At 37.6% G+C, this 21,385-nt stretch overlaps 1 protein-coding gene across 4 annotated transcripts in view; it reads left to right on the forward strand.

Moving 5' to 3' along the window:
* The window catches only part of CORIN (corin, serine peptidase), a 272,512-nt gene that overhangs the window by 102,890 nt on the left and 148,237 nt on the right, over positions 1-21,385 (forward strand). For all 4 annotated transcript variants that reach the window (XM_030919664.1, XM_030919673.1, XM_030919678.1 and 1 more), the window contains one exon: positions 9,160-9,341. In XM_030919664.1, coding sequence (XP_030775524.1) covers positions 9,160-9,341 — 182 coding nt within the window. The remainder of the gene's footprint in view (positions 1-9,159; positions 9,342-21,385) is intronic.

Here is a 21,385-nt window from a genome sequence, read left to right on the forward strand (position 1 = left end):
CAGCGATTTTCAGGGAACAAGGGAAGATAACCATAATGTCTGACTGCCTGTAGGGTCAGGCAGAATAGAGCCATATTTTTCTTCTTGCAGAGAGCCTATAAATGGACATGCAAATAGAAGAGATATCACTGAATTCTTTTCCCAGCAAGGAATATTAATAATTAATACCCTGGGGAAGGAATGCATTCCTAGGGGGAGGTCTATAAATGGCCATTCTGGGAGTGTCTGTCTTATGTGGTTGGGATAAGGACTGAAATATGCCCTGGTCTCCTGCAGTACCCTCAAGGTTTTTAGGGTGGGGAAAAGATCCCGCCCTGGTAAAATTGAGGTCAGACCAGTTTTCTGCTCTCGAAACCTGTTTCTTGTTGTTTAAGATGCTTATCAATACAGTATGTGCACAGCTGAACATAGACCCTCATCAGTAATTCTAATTTTGCCCTTTGCCTTGTGATCTTTATTGCCCTTTAAAGTATGTGATCTTTGTGACCTACTCCCTGTTTGTATACCCCCTCCCCTTTTAAAGTCCTTAATAAAAACCTGCTGGTTTTGCAGCTCAGGGGGTACTACAGATCACGGACCTACAGATATGTGATGTCACCCCTGGAGGCCCAGCTGTAAAATTCCTCTCTTTGTACTCTTTCTCTTTATTTCTTAGACTAGCTGACTCTTAGGGAAAATAGAAAGAATCTATGTTGAAATATTGGGGGTGGGTTCCCCTGATAATTATGTGGCTCTGATTAGAATCTATAAATAATACTTGTTATTCATTTGAATATCCATATTTATGGCACCATTTCATAATGTGTAAAAAAAATCAAAACAGCTGCAAAATAATTAAACAATTGCACATTTCTTCTGTGATGTGTTAATCTCTCATCCTCTGGGCCCTGGTAAGTATGCCAGATATTAATGAGAATCAGGAATGTGTTTGTTAAAAGAGAATGGAATTTTATATTCTCTTTCAGAGTGGCTGTGTCATTTTTACATTATTCATGCCCATCTTAATTCAAACTGTGTTTATCTGTTAGTATTTTCTAAGTTTCTCTATTTTAAGAGTGACACACTACTATTGGCATAACAAACAAGACCCTCAGTCTGTGTAGGCTTTTCATTTATGACAGTTTTACTGACATTTAACTTATATGGGCATTATTTAAAGGTTGAATAGTGCATGTAGAACCTGCTGACCTGAAGTGGAGGGGACCTCGTGGGCAGGTAGTGTGAGCTTTTGTATACCCCATTAAGTTGGGAGTTAAGTTCCCCTCCCAACTTTGCTACTGACAGCTTTATCTCAGACAGGAATCACCTCTGCATGTAATTCATTTACTTATTCAACAGATAATTGTGGAGTGCTGACTGTGCACAGCAGGGATAGAGCTGCAGATGAAATAAACAAATATCCTTGGCTTTACGGAGCTTATGTCATGTCGGTGAGAGATAGGCAGTAAGCAAATAAATAGACAGATAATAAATATTCATTTAGCGGATAGTGCTAAGTGCAATGAAAATAGCAAAGCAGGGGAATGGAGAGCTTTGGGAGGGTGGGAATATGGTGATAAGAGGTGCAATTTTAGGCAATGTTGCTCAGGAAAACTTACTGCAAAGCTTACATTTGATCCATGAGGATCTGGAAGTCTGGGAGGTGAGGGAGAGCCAGATATACTGAGCATCATGTCGTAATTGATTGAAGTGGAAAAAGAGGTCATGATGGGATCAGTACTGCAAGCAGTTACTGTTGCCAAGGTAAGGAGTGTTAGTTGGGGGGGCCTGATGTAAGGGAGGGATAGAGGGTCTTACTGGGAACTAGCTCTATCTCAGCTTCTGGTATCAGTTTATTCAACAAAGATACCCAGAAAATTATCAATTTATTCCTTTAGCAAACACTTATTGGTGCCTATAATGTGCCAGGCACACTGCTAGATGCTGGGTTATGGAAATGAATAATACATACTACTGTCTTCAAGATGACTCTTACAAATAAGATCAGCGTAATAGAGGACCAGACATAAACACAATTAAATTGCTGTAAAATGTGATCAGTTTACAAGGCATGGAGCTAACACAGAGAAAGGGGAGGAATTCATCTTATCTGGCATTATTAGGGAAGGCTACTAGCAGGGAGGAGGTAACTGCTGAAATTAATTTTGGAGGAAGAAGAAAAATTTGCCATGTAAACAAGGTGGGGGAAAAAAGGCAATTCAGGTGGAGTGACAGCCAGATGCACCGTGTATTAGAGAGAGTACAGCTGGCTTCAGTTTTCTAGAAAATAAAATGGGAAAGAAGGGAAAATGGATTTGAAGGATTTTTAGGAAGTCATATTGGCGGTATTTAGTGATTATTTGCATATGAATGGCTAAGTTGACTGGAAGGCTTTTGGACTTGGAGACTTAGATAGATGATATTACCACCAAAAAAATAGTGCATATGCAGTCAAATGCTCTACCCCTGAGCTATACTGCCCGAAAAAATAATGTATATGAAGGAGGAGTGGTAGAAGTGGTGGAGAAGGAGTTAATATTGAGATCATTTCTTATGTTGATTCAAGAAGTTCATGGCAGTAATTTTCTTTTGAGTGGAAATGAAAACAACTTTCCTTCTGTAGTAGATAATGTGATTTAGACTTTTATTCAGTGGTGTGCTGGTAAATTGGATCCCTGAGAAAGAAAAAAACAAACTAACAAAACCATTATTTGTAGAATCTGCTGATTCTTGTGGTGTAAACACTCCTACCAGATGTCAAGCTAATCATAGTTTATCTGCTCACACACCACTGTGTTTCATCCCTTGACAAGTATTTGCTGAGCTTTCACTAGGTGCAAGGCATGCAGCTTTGTGCTGGCTGTTTCTTATTTACTTCTCCATATCTACTTTCCACTCTCTCCCATCCCAACTCTTCCCAGGAGAGACTGCTTTAACAGTGGCTACTTTCTAGCTTCCTGTTGGATTCAACCAGTGGAAGCCACCAACATGAGATCAGAGTGTAGGAGGATAGGCAGTTTGGGTAGTGATCCCCTGGTTGTCTTTCTGCCAGGTTACATGGGTTGACTGCAGCCTACTCACTGGAAGAGGCCACAACCCCTATCAAGCAGCCTTCCCCATACAACTATCTCCAAGTTCCAGAAAATTCTCTTTCCCCTTGTCTCTTAAACCTAGAGTGCTAACAGCTCCCTGCAGCAGCCTACTGTACTACCCCGTGTTGGTTTATCTAAACCCTGCCTGTACCTTTTCATTCTGTAGGAGATCAGAGCCCTTTCATTAAACATTCTGCAGTGAACCTGCTTTAGTGGCTCACCTCTTTTCTGGTAAGATGACTCTTACAAATGAAGAAAAAGGTTGACACACTCCTGGATTTTAGAGTCAGACCAATGTGACCAAAAAATACCCCAACTGCTTGAATTATTTATCTTCTGATGGGAGACAATGACACATATAAAAATTCCCTTGCACAGCTTTCCATGCCCACATTTAGTGGAGTAGAAACCAAAGAAGCCTCTTTCCTGTTTCTCTCATACCCTACTAAGCCTAACCTCTTATATGGTCTCTTGAGGTCACAGAATATGCTGACATAGGAAGCCAATGCTGTTCGCTTATCATAGAGAGAACAAGCCATCTATTATTATTTGGGTTTTCCAGTAGTGTTGTCATTTGTTGATTTATGTTCCTGTGTTATCTGTTGCTCATGGATTGTGCAAGGAGGTCAGATAGGCAAGATATTTGGGAGCACTGGGCTGGAGTCACAGTATTTGGCTATGAAATCTGTTTAGGCTTCAATTTCCTCATAATGCAAAAGGAGAAAATGGGAGTAGATTATCTTGGAAGATCCTTCCAGCATTAACATTCTTTTCACGACTAAGTAAGGTCTGCAGCTCTGGGAGCTGCCTGTGACTGATTTTGTGAGTATTTTTCACTGAACAGCTCAGCATAACAAAGACAAATTTAGGAATGTATCTTTAAAAAGATTATTGGGTGAGTCTTGTCAATGAATAGGGTATCAAACTCAGTAGCATGCCTTTGACAATGTGATGTGTCAAGAAAAGTGTGTTAGTTATATATTGCAAACTGCCATAAACCTATCAGCTTAAAGCAATACCCTTATATTATTACACAGTTGCTGTTGGTCTGAAATCTGGGAGTGGCCCAGCCAGGTCCTCTGCTTTAGGGTCTGTCATATAGGTGAAATAAAGATATTGGCAGGGTTGGGGTCTTATCTGAAGGCTTGACTTGGGAAGGATCAACTTCCAAGCTCATGTGATTCTTGGAAGAACTTAGCTCATGTGATTCTTGGGAGAACTTCAGTTCCTTAAAGGCTTTGGTTGGAGGGTCTTAGTTCCTAGCTGTCTATTAGCCAGAGTCAACCTTCAGGTCCTTGCCATGTGGGTCTCCTCAATATGACATGTTGCTTCATCAAAGGCAGTAAGGCAGAGAGTCTGTTAGCAAGACAGAAGTCATAATCTTATGTAGACTAATGATGAAATTGACATTCCATTACCTTCTGTTGATTGGGAGCAAATCACTCAGGCAACCTACATGCCAGAGAAGGGCATTAAACAGGGCATGAATACCAGGAAGCAGAGATCATTGGGTCCATCTTAAAGTCCACCTGTCACAAAGATTCTGTTTTTTCTTTTTTTCTTTTTCTCTCATGAAAAAAGGGTTTTAAATTCTGAGTTTCCTAATATATTTAAAGATTAGTTTATTTGCCAAAAGTAAAAAGTGACAATTAAATGCAATGTGGGATCCTAAATGGAGATACTGGCAAAATTCAAATAGGGTCCTTAGTTTAGTTAAAGGTATTGTATCAATGCTAATTTCTTGGTTCTAATAATTATACTATAGTTATGTAAGATGTTTACCTTAGGGGAGTCTGGATGAAGGATATATGGAAACTTTCTGTACTATTTTTATAACTTTTCTGTAAGTCTAACAGTAGTTCAAAATAAAAAGTTAAGAGAAAAGTGATTTATAAAACTTAAAAATCCATTAACCATATAAGCCTGCCTTATGGCTGACTTATTTCATAATTTAAATGTTATATCCTTATCAGAACTTGTTTTTTACAGATAAAATGTATATACTAATTTGTATATATACTATAACAAAATTATTTGAAGATAAATTCTCTAATATTTTTATAGATAAATTGTACAGTTTTTGGTAGATAAATAATTTTACAACACCCTTCCTAGTGAAAACACCATAAAAACTTCACTGTGACTATATAGTAGTATTATTTATACAGTTATCAAATGTTTGAACAAATAATTATAGAGGAGGTATAAGAGCTTTCTGCTTTAACTTTAGTTGAAATGTACTAGGTACTTTTGCACAACACCAAATGCACTTCAGACATCAATTTAAAATAAGCATTCTTTCTAAAGTAGTTTTTAGATAGCTAAAGTGGACTCCTTCCCTGTGTAGGGCACTGTTTTAAAGTCATCAATCTGTTCGTTGCTTGGATATGGACACATATTCCAAAATAGTGTGGCCTGTCTCACCACACTGTTCTATGTGATGAAAAGCAAAATGCTTCAACCTTCCATAAGCAGTTGAATTTTATGCAGTGCAAGAACAAATGACTCCTCATTTTGCTCACTGTTTGAAAGTGTTGCTAGTTATTAATACACCATCACTATTTCACATATATCTTGGTCCAGCAATTTAAAGCTTATGGGTCTCAGTTGGTTACACCTCTTAAGAGAACTATTTGGAAACACTGTAGACATTTTTCTTAGGCCCTATTTTTAGAATGGAGGGCCTAATGGTATTTTAATGTCTCTACATATTCCCAGAACAAATCTTGAGAAAAATGCCTGTTACCTTTTGAAATTTAGCAAAGCTGGTGGGATTACCAGTGCTCCTCAGAGAAACATTGCCTTAAAGAATGAATTTTGACTTACAGAATGTTAGCAGTAAAAGGATTATGAAAAATGATCCAAACTCCAGCTCTTCCAAAATCCTCATTTTTCAAATGAGGAAACTGATTTTTAGTATGAGTGAGCTATTGGCCCAAGATTCAGCAGTGGAGGAGTGGCCATGTGAAAGTTGCAAGGTGGTAGACTGAGGCTTTCCTGTAGAAAATGACCGCCATAAGAGTCAATGACAATGATTCCATTTCTGAATTAAAGACTTAACTTTAGAACTTGAAAACAATCTGCTGGCCTCCTGCATGAAACTTCATTTTTGTTACCCTAGAAGATTCTAAGAAAAGATGTAGAATGATTAAAAAAAATAAAATAAAATAAGTCAGTTCAGAAATGAGGAAAGGTCCAGGAACCACTTGGGAGAATTGGGCTCCAGAGTGTTATTCAGTTTGCAGACATCTTTCTCATCTTCAAAAAATGTTGAATATTTTTTTCCCCTTTAAATGGTATCTGGAGTTTCATCAGTTAGAGATCCATTACTGCAGTAAGCAGACTTCTTTTAATGATGCAAAAATCTCTGGGAGGGTTAAATGTTCATTTATTATTATGCATTATTCTGTGTTTTTTTCATCTATTTTCTTATTTGAAAGCCTAATTGAGATTAGCTGTAATTGGGAGTGCTGTTTTGATTGAGGATAGGGAATAATATGTTTCAACCACTCTGGTAGAGATGGCCATCTAGGTGGAGTGCTGGCATCGGGGTGATCTCAATGGCATTGGGACCCTGGGACCTTGGTCAGGAACTAGGAGGCAAAGAAGGAACACCAATGACAAGCCTAGCTTGTTTTATAGCTTTACTGTGGGTTGGCTCACACCTAGTGAAGAAAGCAGAAATGTATTTACCCTCTTCTTGTGTTCCTTAGCCCCTGACAAATACTGATTCAATGCATATTTGTAGGCTTTTGTAAAATGGAGATCTCACCCATAATGTATATGATGGTGCCATTCACAAAGTGCATATCAAGATTTGCACTCTTGGCTGGGTGCGGTGGCTCATGCCTGTAATCCCAGCACTTTGGGAGGCTAAGGTGGGCAGATCTCCTGAGGTCAGGGGTTTGAGACCAGCCTGGCCAACATGTCGAAACCCCGTCTCTACTAAAAATACAAAATTAGCCGGGCGAGGTGGCGCATTCCTGTAATCCCAGCTACTCGGGAAGCTGACGCAGGAGAATTGCTTGAAACCAGGAGGCAGAGCTTGCAGTGAGCCTATGGTGTCACTGCAGTCCAGCCAGGGCAACAAAGCCAGGCTCCATTAAAAAAAAAAAAAAAAAAGATTTCCATTGTGCTTGCAAGACATGCATTCATGAAATTAGTACTTACTTGTAGTACAGTAGTAAATAGAATAGATCCTGGGTCAATCTGCCCAAGTTCTAATCCCAGCTCTGACCCTCATTCCCTCAGTGAACTTGGACAAATGTCTTATTTTTCTGTGCTTCAGTTTCCTTATTTGTATATTGGGGATGAGTAATAACACCTATTACTCATCCTGTTCTGAGAAATCAGTGAGGTGATGCATGTGTGGCACTAAGAGCAGCGCCTGGCGAACATAATTAACTGCATGTAGTAATTTTATATTCTCCACATTCCTTAACTGTGTATCTTAATTTTATTTGAGAAAATATATTTGCTAACTTCTCTGAGATAAGATTCAGGACAGGCAGGAAATATTGAAAAACAGTGTTATTTAAGTGATCCTTTCTTAGTCCTAGAAATATCTAATATATTTCAGGTGTCTTCTTTATACCAATAAACTTGCCTGAATGAATTCATATTTTATATGCTGAAGCTAAATCTTTCAAATACAAAACCTCTTCTTCAACATCTTCACTATTGAATTTGGTTACGTATTAATGTATGTAGACAATTATATGACGATCAGTATTCTAAAAGATATTCAGTTTTAAGATGACTTTCTGAGAGGAAGGTAAAATATTTTTATCTGAATGTTGAGTTCCCTTTTTCCGTTTTTATGCACAAAGATCTCTCCCTTAACATTATTTTACAGACCCTATTAGTTTCATTTGATCTCAATGGGTGGCATATCCCCTTATATTTTTGTAATCTATAGAAGTATGAATGGGGTATTGTAAATGTGCTTGTTTGATCAAGGAGTTTTAAAAGCCCAGCTATTAGGTCCTTACAAGAGAAGAGACAGGAAGAGTAGGTAGAATGTGTCCTGAAACTTGAACCACCAGGATTCTATTCCTGCTTCTGCCAGTGGGAGTTGTTTGACCTCAAATCCATCCTAGAATCTCCCTGGAACTATCTCATATGAAGGATTTGAATAAGGTATTGTTTAAGGTTTGTTACATATCTAATATTCTGAGATTCTGTGATATCTTATTGGCCCTATATTTGTGAAGTGTATGCTTTGGTTTAACTGAACCGGGTATTTTCTTTCCCAGTTTCCTTAAAACTATTTGAAATGCCTTTAGCAATTGACCAGCCAGGGTGAGAGATGCAGCCTTTAGCTGTAAAGTAGAAACAATTACCTGGGTCTGTAAGGAAACAAGTCCATGGCCTTGACTTTGTTAGTATCCTATCTCCATCCACAGAGCTGTGGATCTAGGACTGTTTGATGGCATGTCAAGTGAATAAAGATAAGCTCCAGGGGCATCATTACTCATACTATTAACAGATAATTGTTTGCATTATTTTTTATGTTGCATATGACAAACTAGAAATCTGAAAAGATAAATAACTGTACAAGGTCCAAGTTGCCACTCGTCTGTATAATGTTCCTTTTCTAGGGAGACTGGGGAAGTTAATAATGGAACAGCTTACTCTCTGCTGCTACTCAGAGATGCTTGAATTTCTCAAAGGGAAGATAAAAGTACAAGAATAACATATTTTTGACCTACTTCTGCCTTTGCAATTTGAGGGCCTTCGTTTCCATGTTAATTTTTCCCTTTTGATATTAAATAGAGCTCTTTTAGGCTGACAACTGTATATTTTAGCCCAGTAAATATTAAACAAATTATTGATGAATGCTCCTACAAGAAATAGATGGTGTAGATCTAGCTATTTCTTCTAGAATCAAGACAATAGAGTGGCTAAAATCACTGTCATAGGACTGAACGTAAAAATTTAAGTTGCTGACTATAGTAAGTATAAATTAAGATAATATCACAACACAGGGGCTAATTTTAATTTCACTATTATTTCAAAACCTATTCTGTAAAGACATTAATTTTCACCTTTCTCTTTATTTTTTCTTTTTCTTTTTTTTTTTTTTTAGTCATGGACTTCTGCCCTGTAGGTCCTTCTGTGAGGCTGCCAAAGAAGGCTGTGAATCAGTCCTGGGGATGGTGAATTACTCCTGGCCGGATTTCCTCAAATGCTCCCAGTTTAGAAACCATACTGAAAGCAGCAACGTCAGCAGAATTTGCTTCTCGCCTCAGCAGGAAAATGGAAAGCAACGTAGGTGTCTGTGTTTCATTTCATTTTTAGAAGATTTTATTTGAGTATGCCATTTATACAGGAATGGATATAAATAATAAGTGTACAGTTTGATAAATTTTAACCAAGTAACAAGATCCATGTAACCAGAACCCAGATCAAGGAACAGAATATTAACAACATCCCCAGAAATGCCTTCAAGCCCCCTGCCTGTCGTATCTCACTCTTCCAAAAGAAACCTCTATCCTTACTTCTATCACCTTAGATTTGCTTACTTCTGAACTTCATATAAATGCAAATTATACAATATGTAACTTTTTAAAACCTGTCTTCATTTGCTCAGCATTATGTTCAAGAAATTAATTACATCTTCATATTGTGGTTCATTCATTCTCATTGTTATATAGCATTCTAATATATGATTGAAACAAAATATATTTTTCCATTCCACTGTTGATGGACATTTGAGCGGTATCCAATTTTCAGCTATTACAGTGATGCTATTACAATTCTTGTGCATGTCTTTTTTTTTTTTTTTTTTCTTTCTGGAGACAGAGACTTGCTTTGCCACCCAGGCTGGAGTACAGTGGCATGATCTCAGCTCACTGCAACTTCTGCCTTTTGGCTTCAAGCAATTCTCCTGCCTCAGCCTCCCGAGTAGCTGGGATTATAGACACACGGCATCATGCCCGGGTACTTTTTGTATTTTTAGTAGAGGCATGGTTTTGCCATGTTGGCCAGGCTGGTCTTGAACTCCTTACCTCGTGACCCACCCACCTCAGCCTCCCAAAGTGTTGGGATTACAGGCATGAGCCACCATTCCTAGCCTCTTGTGCATGTCTTTAATTGAATATGGTTGTATTTATTCAACAAAAAAGTTTTCTAAAGTAGTTGTACGAATTTATGCTCTTACTAGCTCCTTACGAAAGTTGTAGTTGCTCCAAATCCTTCCCAATCCTTAGCATTGTCAGTCTTTTTCATTTTAACAATTTTGATGGGAGTATTGTGAAATACCTGTCCAAATATTTTGCCTGTTTTTTGATGGTCTGTCTTTTTGGCCTAAATTTGTAGCTTTGTATGAATTCTGGATACAAGTCATCTGTTGGATATATGTATTGCGAAGATCTCATGCCCTATGGCTTGCCTTTCTACTCTTATTAGCATCTATGATGGAATAGAAGGTCTTAATTTTAATGGGTCCATATTATCAATCTTTTCTTCGGTGTCTTTTTTTTCCTGTGTCTTAAGAAATGCTTGCTTACCCCCAAACATAGAAGTTTTTCTCCTATGTTTCTTCTAGAATCTTTATTGTTTTGGCATTCAGTTTTACATCTACTATAATTCTGGAATTAATTTTTGTGCATGGTGAAAGGTAAAAGATAGGAATTAATTTTTTTCTATGTGTATATTCAATTGACTCACCGCCATTTAATTATTTAGCAGACAATATTTCCCTCTGCTCTGTAATATCACTGCTGCTATCAATCAAGTGAGTAATTACATGTATATCTATTTTTGAACCCTCTAATTGACAGAATAGAATTAAGACAACACCACACTATCTGGATTACTATAGTTTTATAGCATCTTTATATTGAATATTATATGTCCTCTATCTTTGTTCTTCTTAAAGATTGACTATTTTTGGCCCTTTGCATTTAATACAAATTTTAAAATCACTGCGTAATTTCCACAAATGCTGTTTTCAGTTTTTGTTTTGTTTTTAAATTGGGACTGCATTAAATTTATAGATCAAATTCAGGAAAATTTCTTTACAACAGTGAGTTTTCCAACCATAACAATGATATACTATGGTAATATTTAAGTAAGTATTTTCAGTGAGGCATTTTAAAATTTCTCTCAATTACATGTTACAGGTTTAACCATAGAAATTTTGCACATCTTCCCTTAGATTTATTTGTGGTCTCTGGTGTTTTTGATGTTATTGTAAATTATATGTTTTTAAAAATTTTCCTTTATTTTCTGTTTTTATGTATCCAAGAAATTTGATATATCACTCAACAATTTTTATAGTTTGTCTGTAAATCCATTTGAATTTTCTAAGTACACAATCATGTCATCTAAAATAATGACAATTTATTTCCTTCTTTTCAGTCATTGTGCTTTCTGTTTCTTCTATGTCAGAGAGAAGGTTTTCAATATTTCGCCTTTAATTATGATGTTTGGTGAAGGGATTTTAGGATACTCTTGATCAAATTAAGGAAGTTCTTTCTATTTGTAGTTTGCTAACACTTTTAAAAAAATCCTAAATGGGTTTTGAATTTTATTATTTTTTTCCATATCTATTAAGATGATGTATTGTTCTTCATATTATGCTAGTTACCTTTTAGAAATGCCAGCTTTATTGAGATCATTCACATACTATAAAATTCATCTGTTTGAAGTATATAATTAAGCGGGTTTTTAGTATACATACAGAATTGTACAACCATCATAATCATCTATAATAATTTCAGAATGTTTCATCACCCTAGAAAGAAACCTACACGCATTAGCAATAAATTGCCATCCCTCTCCTCAGCCCCTGGTAAACACTGATTAACTTTGTTTCTATAAATATGACTATTTTGGACATTTAATATGAATGAAATCATACAGTATGGAACTCTTGTGACTGACTTCTTTCACATAGCAAAATATTTTCAGGGTTCATATATGCCGAGGCATGTATTATTAGTACTTCATTCATTTTTATTGTCAATTGATACTCTATTGTAGGAATATACCACATTAAAAATCCATACATTAATTGAGGAATATTTGGACGGTTTTCACTTTTGGACTCTTATGAATAACGCTATCTGTATAATATTTGTGTATAAGATTTTGTGTTTTTGTGTGAACTTGCAGTTTTAATTCTCTTGGCTATATACCTAGGAGTAGAATTGCTGTGACTAGTATTAACTCTATGTTTAACATTTTGAGGAAATGCCATTCCTACAAACAATGTATGAGGTCTCCAGTGTTTCCACATTTTCACCACACTTGTCTTTTTTGTTTATAGCTGTCCTAGTTGATGTGAAGTGGTATCCCATTGTCGTTTTGATTTGCAGTTTGCTAATGACTAATTATGTTGAGCAACATGTCATGTGCTTGTTAGTGTTAACCATTTGTATGTCTTATATTGAGAAATATCTATTCAAATACTTTGCTCATTTTAAAATTAGGTTGCCTCTTTAAATTGTTGAATTGCCAGAGTTCTTCATATATTCTGGATACAAGTGTGCCTTTTAAGATATATAATCTTCAAATATCTTCCTATAGTCTTCAGGGGCTGTTTTCATTTTAACAACAGTTTTTGACTTTGAGGAAGTCCACTTTATCTGTCTTTTCTTTTGTTGCGTATGCTTCTAGTGTATGTATTTTTAAAATTGGCTAATACAAGGTGACTAATTATTTATTCATTTGTTTTCTTTTAAGATTTTAATAGATTTAGCTCTTATATTTAAGTCATTGATCCATTTTAAATTAACTTTTCTGTATGTTGTGAAGTAGGAGTTCAACTTCTTTCATTTGCATATGGAAATTCAGTTGTCCTAGTATGTATTGCTGAAGAGCTATTCTTTCCCCCTGAATGGACTTGGTGCCCCTTGTTAAAAAACAATTGGCCATAGATGTATGGGTTTATTTCTGGACTTTCAATTCTATTTTATTGATCTATCTATCTTTCTTGATTACCACAGTTTGCAATACATTTTGGAATTATGAAGTGTGTGTACTTTAACTTTTTAAGGTTTACTTTAGCTATCCTGGATACTTTGCATTTCTGTATACATTTTAGGATTAACTTGTCAATTTCTGAAAAAAAACAACTATAATTTTGATAAAGATTACATATGTAAATATACCATTCAATCTTTGCTAAAAGAGCTGGAATGGCTATACTAATATTTGATCAAATAGACTTTGAAACAAAATTGTTACCAGAAAAGAGGAGGGATTTTTTTAATGATAAAGGGTCCATTCGTCAGGAAAACATAACACAGCACCAGAAATACTTAAATCTGACAGAACTGGAGGAAAAATAGACAATTCAACCATAATATTCCACTGTCAACAATGAGTAGTGCTAGGCAAAAGATTAAACGGGAAATACAAGACTTATAAAGCACAATAAACCAATGAGCTCTAATAGACATCTGTAGTATACTCCACCCAACAATAGAGAATATATGTAACACATATGCACCTAAAATTTTCCATTTTTAAACTTACAATCTATTTGTGTCTCTGAATATAAAGTATGTCTTTTACACACAATATATAAGTTAATCATATATTTTTATCTATGAGACAAATCTCTGCCTTTTGATTATAGTGTTTAATTCATTTGCACTTAATGTAATCAGGATAAGTAAGTATTTGCACATGCCATTTTGAAATTTGCTTTCTCTATGACTTTTGTACTTCTTGATCCTTCATTACTGACTTTTTTGTGTCAGAAATATTGGGGTATGCCATTTTAAATTTCTTGTTGCTTGGCTATATTTTTTTAGTTATTCTTATTGCTTGCTCTGGAACTTAAAATTAACATCTAAAGTTTTAACAGTCTAGTTCAGATGAATCCCAACCGAATTTCAACAGTATCTACACTTTGCCTCTGTATAGCTTTGTTTCTTCTTCCTTCTTTGTACTATTATTGTCATACAAATTACATCTTTTTATAATATAATCTCAACATAGGTTCATTGATTATGATTATAAATTATTGATTTATGCAGTTGTTTTTAAAAATCAGATAAGATAATAAAAGATTTATAGAAAAAATATATTTCTTTTGTCTTACTTTTACCTATTTAATTACCTCTACTTTTTATTTCTTCGTATGGATTCAAGTTACTGTACACTGTCCTTTTATTTTGTCCCAAAGGACTTCCTTTAGTACTTCTTACAGGGTGGTTCTGTTAATAGAAAATTCTCTCCACTTTTATTTATCCGGGGATATCTTAATTTGTCTTTCATTTTAAAAGGATACTTTGCTGTATATAGAATTTTTGACAAAAAAAATTTTGACATTCTTTTATTTTATTTTCAGCACTTTGAATATGTTATCCCACTTCCTTTTGGACTCCTGAGTTTGGATGAGAAGTCAGATGTTAACCTTTCTGAAGCTCCATTTTATCTGATGAGTTGCTTATCTCCTGGTGTTTTCAAAATCTTCTGTGTCTGATTTTTGATAGATCAATTACAATGTGTCTAAGTGTAGATCCTTTAGAGTTTATCTGAATTTTTGTACTTCTTGGTTATGCAGTTTAATGTTTTTCTCCAAATTTAAGAAGTTTTCAGCTATTATATCTTCAAACATTCTTTCTGACCCATTCTTTTATCTCTTTCTGGGACTCCCCTTATCAGTATGTTGGTACATCCTCCAAGTCATTAAGGACCTTTTAATTTTTCTTTGTTTTTTTCTCTCTGTTCCTTAGACTAGATAATCTCAGTTTACTTATCTTAAAGTTTGTGGATTTTCTCTTCTGCCTGATCAAGTCTGCTGTTAAGTCTTTCTAGTAAATTTTTAATTTCAGTTATTATATATTTTACTGCATAACTTCTAATATTTTAAAATAATCTGTATATCTTTATTAATATTTTGTATTTTTTGAGCCATTGCTCTTATACTTCCCTTTAGTTCTCTAGAAATGTGTTACTTAGTTCTTTGAATGTGTTGAAATAACTGATTTAAAAGTCTGTCCAGTAAATTCAATGTCTGAGCTTCCTCAGGAACAGTTTTTGTTGACTGTTTTTTCCCCCGTATATAGGCATATGTTCCAGTCTCTTTGAACATCTTGTAATTTTTTTGTTGAAAGTTGGACATTTTAAATAATATGAATAATATGAATAAGAATTCAACTCTGCAAGTTGAATTCTTCCTCCCAACAACATTGTTGCTGTTTCTGTTTCTTGTTGTTTTAACTGTTGTTATTTATTTGTTCAATGACTTCCCTGAACAAATTACGTTAACTTTGTTCTCTGTCATGTCTGGCCACTGACGCTTTTGCCAAGATAGCAGCCTAGTGGTCAACTAATGATTGGACAGAATTTCCTTAAATGCACTTAGCAGGTATATATCCTAGTCTTTGCCAAGGGATTCTATGCATGTTAGGGTACATAGTCAGTATCGTAGCAGAGTCAATACTATAGCAGAGTCAATACTGTAGCAGTCAATACTATAGCAGAGTTTACAGCTCTGCCTTGTCCTTTAATTTCTGCTTGTACAGGGTCTCAAGTCTGCCACAGGTGAGATATTTGGGGCTTTCTGGGTCCTTCTTAGGTGTATGCATAGTCCTGCACATTCACAGGATCTTCTAGATTCTCAGCAATGTATTAGAGCTTTTCAAATTTTCCTACAGGAATTCCCCACATTTTTCTTTTAATTTTTATGTTTAGCTTCTTGTTTGCCCCGAGTGATATCCCCACCTCAGACAGTTGCAGTGTTAATTGGAGATATATAAATATATATATATATTTTAGAAACACCCCGAGGAAAAGGCTTTGCACTGAGTAAGCTCTTATTCAGGTCAAATAATCACATTTGCTCTTAGGTGAGTTTCCAGGGAGCTAACAGAGAAGAAAAATAATGACAATTCTTTGGTAATGGGGCGTTGTGGAGAGCTCCAAGCATGTTCTGTCCCTTCTAGTGGCTGCTTGGCTGCTAATTTTCACAGCTGATGTAGTTGTGAGGTTATCTAGATCAATAACCATATCTTATCACCTGCTTTCTTAGACCATGCCTGATACTAAGTGCTAAAAGTGAAGTTTTCTGGAAACAGTAACTGAGATGGAGTTTGGTGTCTGGAGTATTTATTTAGCTTCAACCTTTGTGTTAAGATTGAAGGGAGAGAAAGCAGAATTTGGAAGAAGGAGTTGAAATATGATCCAGGCCACCAAAGCCTCAGCTAAATCCTTGGGGAGTTCTGGAATGTATTAGGCCTACAAGAGTTATCCCATGTTGAGCCAAAATAGTGGAGTCTATGTGTCTCCACCTCAATCAGTCATTGGATGTGGTCCTTCCTGGGAAGAGTGTGCCACTTAGTAAGGCAGATCTCTTCAGTGTTCCACAGCCGAGGCAAAACCCGAAGGATCTGACAACTAAAGGTGGTGGGCCAGCAAATGTAGCAATAGATTCTTTCTTGAAAGGTAGACATATATGGCCAGATGTCTATGGGCCAGACACATATGTGATTACATATATGTGCCACATATATGACTAGGCACATATGGTGCCAGATAGCCTTAATTTAATCAGAGACTAAGCTGATTTTGCCTCATTGTTATAAGACTCTATCTGGTTTTTCTCTGTTCTGAGAGTGTGGTTCTCCAGTAGTCTCAACCGAGAAGCTGGGAGGCTTACTATATTCCCTTCCTCCTTGGGTAGTTCCAAATTTTATTTTATTTTCTTCTCAGAGCAATATAATTTCTGTAACTTCCATTCTACTTTTCTGAAGTTTTCTGCTTAGTTCTTCAGCCTCCTGCCTTCTGTGGCAAATGCCTTGCAAAGGCAACCCTCCCAAAGTGGTAGATCTGCTTCTCTATGTTTCTCCTTTCACTGCCTACCTGGCTCCTTAGTATCTGGCTGCTTCAGCAACACCAAACTCTAATTTTTGTCTCTTCACCTTTGTGGAATTGCCAAAAGTTCTGCTGGCTTATCTTCTCTTTGCAGTGGTCACATGTGTAGCACCATGCCAAGAACTGGCAAGTTCCATGAGGGAAAAGGCATGCAGGGATTGTAGACTCTTAGGGCATGTTCTCACTTATAGGTGGCAGCTAAATGATGAGAACACATGGACACATAGAGGGGAACAACTGATACAGGGGCCTACCAGAAAGTGGAGGGAAGGAGGAGAAACAGGATCAGGAAAAATAATTAATGGGTACTAGGCTTAATAAGTGAGTGATCTGTACAACAAAACCCTATGACACAAGTTTACCTATATAACAAACTTGCACGTGTACTTTTGAACTTAAAATAGTGCTGGGATTACAGGCGTGAGCCACCATGCCCGGCCTTAAAATAAAACTTTAAAAAAGAATGTAGGGGGGGCGGAGCAAGATGGCCGAATAGGAACAGCTCCAGTCTCCAACTCCCAGCGCGAGCGACACAGAAGACCGGTGATTTCTGCATTTTCAACTGAGGTACTGGGGTCATCTCACTAGGGAGTGCCGGACAATCGGTGCTGGTCAGCTGCTGCAGCCTGACCAGCGAGAGCTGAAGCAGGGCGAGGCATCGCCTCACCTGGAAGCGCAAGGGGGAAGGGGATCCGTTTTCCTAGCCAGGGGAACTGAGACACACAACACCTGGAAAATCGGGTAACTCCCACCCCAATACTGCGCTGTAAGCATACAGGCACACCAGGAGAATATATCCCAATCCTGGCCGGGAGGGTCCCACGCCCACGAAGCCTCCCTCACTGCTAACACAGCAGTCTCCCGCGATCTATCCCCAAGGCAGCAGCGAGGCTGGGGGAGGGGCGCCCGCCATTGCTGAGGCTTAACTAGGTAAACAAAGCCGCTGGGAAGCTCGAACTGGGTGGAGCTCACAGCAGCTCAAGGAAGCCTGCCTGTCTCTGTAGTCTCCACCTCTGGGGACAGCGCACAGCTGAAGACCAACAGGGGAAGTAGCAGGAGCCGGTGCAGATGCGAACGACTCTGTCTGACAGCTTTGGGGAGAGCCGTGGATCTCCCAACGCAGAGGTTGAGATCTGAGAACGGACAGACTGCCTGCTCAGGTGTGTCTCTGACCCCTGAGTAGCCTAGCTGGGAGAAATCCCCCACTAGGGGCAGTCTGACACCCCACACCTCACAGGGTGGAGTACACCCCTGAGAGGAAACTTCCAAAGGAAGAATCAGACAGGTACACTCGCTGTTCAGCAATATTCTATCTTCGGCAACCTCTGCTGCTGATACCCAGGCAAACAGGGTCTGAAGTGGACCTCAAGCAATCTCCAACAGACCAACAGACAGTCCTTCTGACTGTCAGAAGGAAAACTATCAAACAGGAAGGACACCTATACCAAAACCCCATCAGTACGTCACCACCATCAAAGACCAGAGACAGATAAAACCACAAAGATGGGGAAGAAGCAGGGCAGAAAAGCTGGAAATTCAAAAAATAAGAGCGCATCTCCCCCTGTGAAGGAGCGCAGCCCATCGCCAGCAACGGATCAAAGCTGGTCAGAGAATGACTTGGACGAGAGGAGAGAAGAAGGCTTCAGTCCATCAAACTTATCAGAGCTAAAGGAGGAATTACGTACCCAGCGCAAAGAAACTAAAAATCTTGAAAAAAGAGTGGAAGAATTGACAGCTAGACTAATTAATGCAGAGAAGATCATAAACGAAATGACAGAGATGAAAACCATGACACGAGAAATACGTGACAAATGCACAAGCTTCAGTAACCGACTCGATCAACTGGAAGAAAGAGTATCAGCGATTGAAGATCAAATGAATGAAATGAAGCGAGAAGAGAAACCAAAAGAAAAAAGAAGAAAAAGAAATGAGCAAAGCCTGCAAGAAGTATGGGATTACGTAAAAAGACCAAATCTACATCTGATTGGGGTGCCTGAAAGTGAGGGGGAAAATGGAACCAAGTTGGAAAACACTCTTCAGGATATCATCCAGGAGAACTTCCCCAACCTAGTAGGGCAGGCCAACATTCAAATTCAGGAAATACAGAGAACGCCACAAAGATACTCCTCCAGAAGAGCAACTCCAAGACACATAATTGCCAGATTCACCAAAGTTGAAATGAAGGAAAAAATCTTAAGGGCAGCCAGAGAGAAAGGTCGGGTTACCCACAAAGGGAAGCCCATCAGACTAACAGCAGATCTCTCGGCAGAAACTCTACAAGCCAGAAGAGAGTGGGGGCCAATATTCAACGTTCTTAAAGAAAAGAATTTTAAACCCAGAATTTCATATCCAGCCAAACTAAGTTTCATAAGTGAAGGAGAAATAAAATCCTTTACAGATAAGCAAATGCTTAGAGATTTTGTCACCACCAGGCCTGCCTTACAAGAGACCCTGAAGGAAGCCCTAAACATGGAAAGGAACAACCGGTACCAGCCATCACAAAAACATGCCAAAATGTAAAGACCATCGAGGCTAGGAAGAAACTGCATCGACTAACGAGCAAAATAACCAGTTAATATCATAATGGCAGGATCAAGTTCACACATAACAATATTAACCTTAAATGTTAATGGACTAAATGCTCCAATTAAAAGACACAGACTGGCAAACTGGATAAAGAGTCAAGACCCATCAGTCTGCTGTATTCAGGAGACCCATCTCACATGCAGAGACATACATAGGCTCAAAATAAAGGGATGGAGGAAGATCTACCAAGCAAATGGAGAACAAAAAAAAGCAGGGGTTGCAATCCTTGTCTCTGATAAAACAGACTTTAAACCATCAAAGATCAAAAGAGACAAAGAAGGCCATTACATAATGGTAAAGGGATCAATTCAACAGGAAGAGCTAACTCTCCTAAATATATATGCACCCAATACAGGAGCACCCAGATTCATAAAGCAAGTCCTTAGAGACTTACAAAGAGACTTAGACTCCCATACAATAATAATGGGAGACTTCAACACTCCACTGTCAACATTAGACAGATCAACGAGACAGAAAGTTAACAAGGATATCCAGGAATTGAACTCATCTCTGCACCAAGCGGACCTAATAGACATCTATAGAACTCTCCACCCCAAATCAACAGAATATACATTCTTCTCAGCACCACATCGCACTTATTCCAAAATTGACCACATAATTGGAAGTAAAGCACTCCTCAGCAAATGTAAAAGAACAGAAATTATAACAAACTGTCTCTCAGACCACAGTGCAATCAAACTAGAACTCAGGACTAAGAAACACAATCAAAACCGCTCAACTACATGGAAACTGAACAACCTGCTCCTGAATGACTACTGGGTACATAATGAAATGAAAGCGGAAATAAAGATGTTCTTTGAAACCAATGAGAACAAAGATACAACATACCAGAATCTCTGGGACACATTTAAAGCAGTGTGTAGAGGGAAATTTATAGCACTAAATGCCCACAAGAGAAAGCAGGAAAGATCTAAAATGGACACTCTAACATCACAATTAAAAGAACTAGAGAGGCAAGAGCAATCACATTCAAAAGCTAGCAGAAGGCAAGAAATAACTAAGATCAGAGCCGAACTGAAGGAGATAGAGACACAAAAAACCCTCCAAAAAATCAATGAATCCAGGAGTTGGTTTTTTGAAAAGATCAACAAAATTGACAGACCGCTAGCAAGGCTAATAAAGAAGAAAAGAGAGAGGAATCAAATAGATGCAATAAAAAATGATAAAGGGGATATCACCACTGACCCCACAGAAATACAAACTACCATCAGAGAATACTATAAACGCCTCTACGCAAATCAACTAGAAAATCTAGAAGAAATGGATAAATTCCTGGACACTTACACTCTCCCAAGGCTAAACCAGGAAGAAGTTGAATCCCTGAATAGACCAATAGTAGGCTCTGAAATTGAGGCAACAATTAATAGCCTACCCACCAAAAAAAGTCCAGGACCAGATGGATTCACAGCTGAATTCTACCAGAGGTACAAGGAGGAGCTGGTACCATTCCTTCTGAAACTATTCCAATCAATAGAAAAAGAGGGAATCCTCCCCAACTCATTTGATGAGGCCAACATCATCCTGATACCAAAGCCTGGCAGAGACACAATAAAAAAAGAGAATTTTAGACCAATATCCCTGATGAACATTGATGCAAAAATTCTCAATAAAATACTGGCAAACCAGATTCAGCAGCACATCAAAAAGCTTATCCACTATGATCAAGTGGGCTTCATCCCTGGGATGCAAGGCTGGTTCAACATTCGCAAATCAATAAACGTAATCCAGCATATAAACAGAACCAAAGACAAGAACCACATGATTGTCTCAATAGATGCAGAAAAGGCTTTTGACAAAATTCAACAGCCCTTCATGCTAAAAACGCTCAATAAATTCGGTATTGATGGAACGTACCTCAAAATAATAAGAGCTAT

The sequence above is a fragment of the Rhinopithecus roxellana genome, chromosome 2 (genome assembly GCF_007565055.1).
Source record: "Rhinopithecus roxellana isolate Shanxi Qingling chromosome 2, ASM756505v1, whole genome shotgun sequence".
Taxonomy (NCBI): Eukaryota; Metazoa; Chordata; class Mammalia; order Primates; family Cercopithecidae; genus Rhinopithecus; species Rhinopithecus roxellana.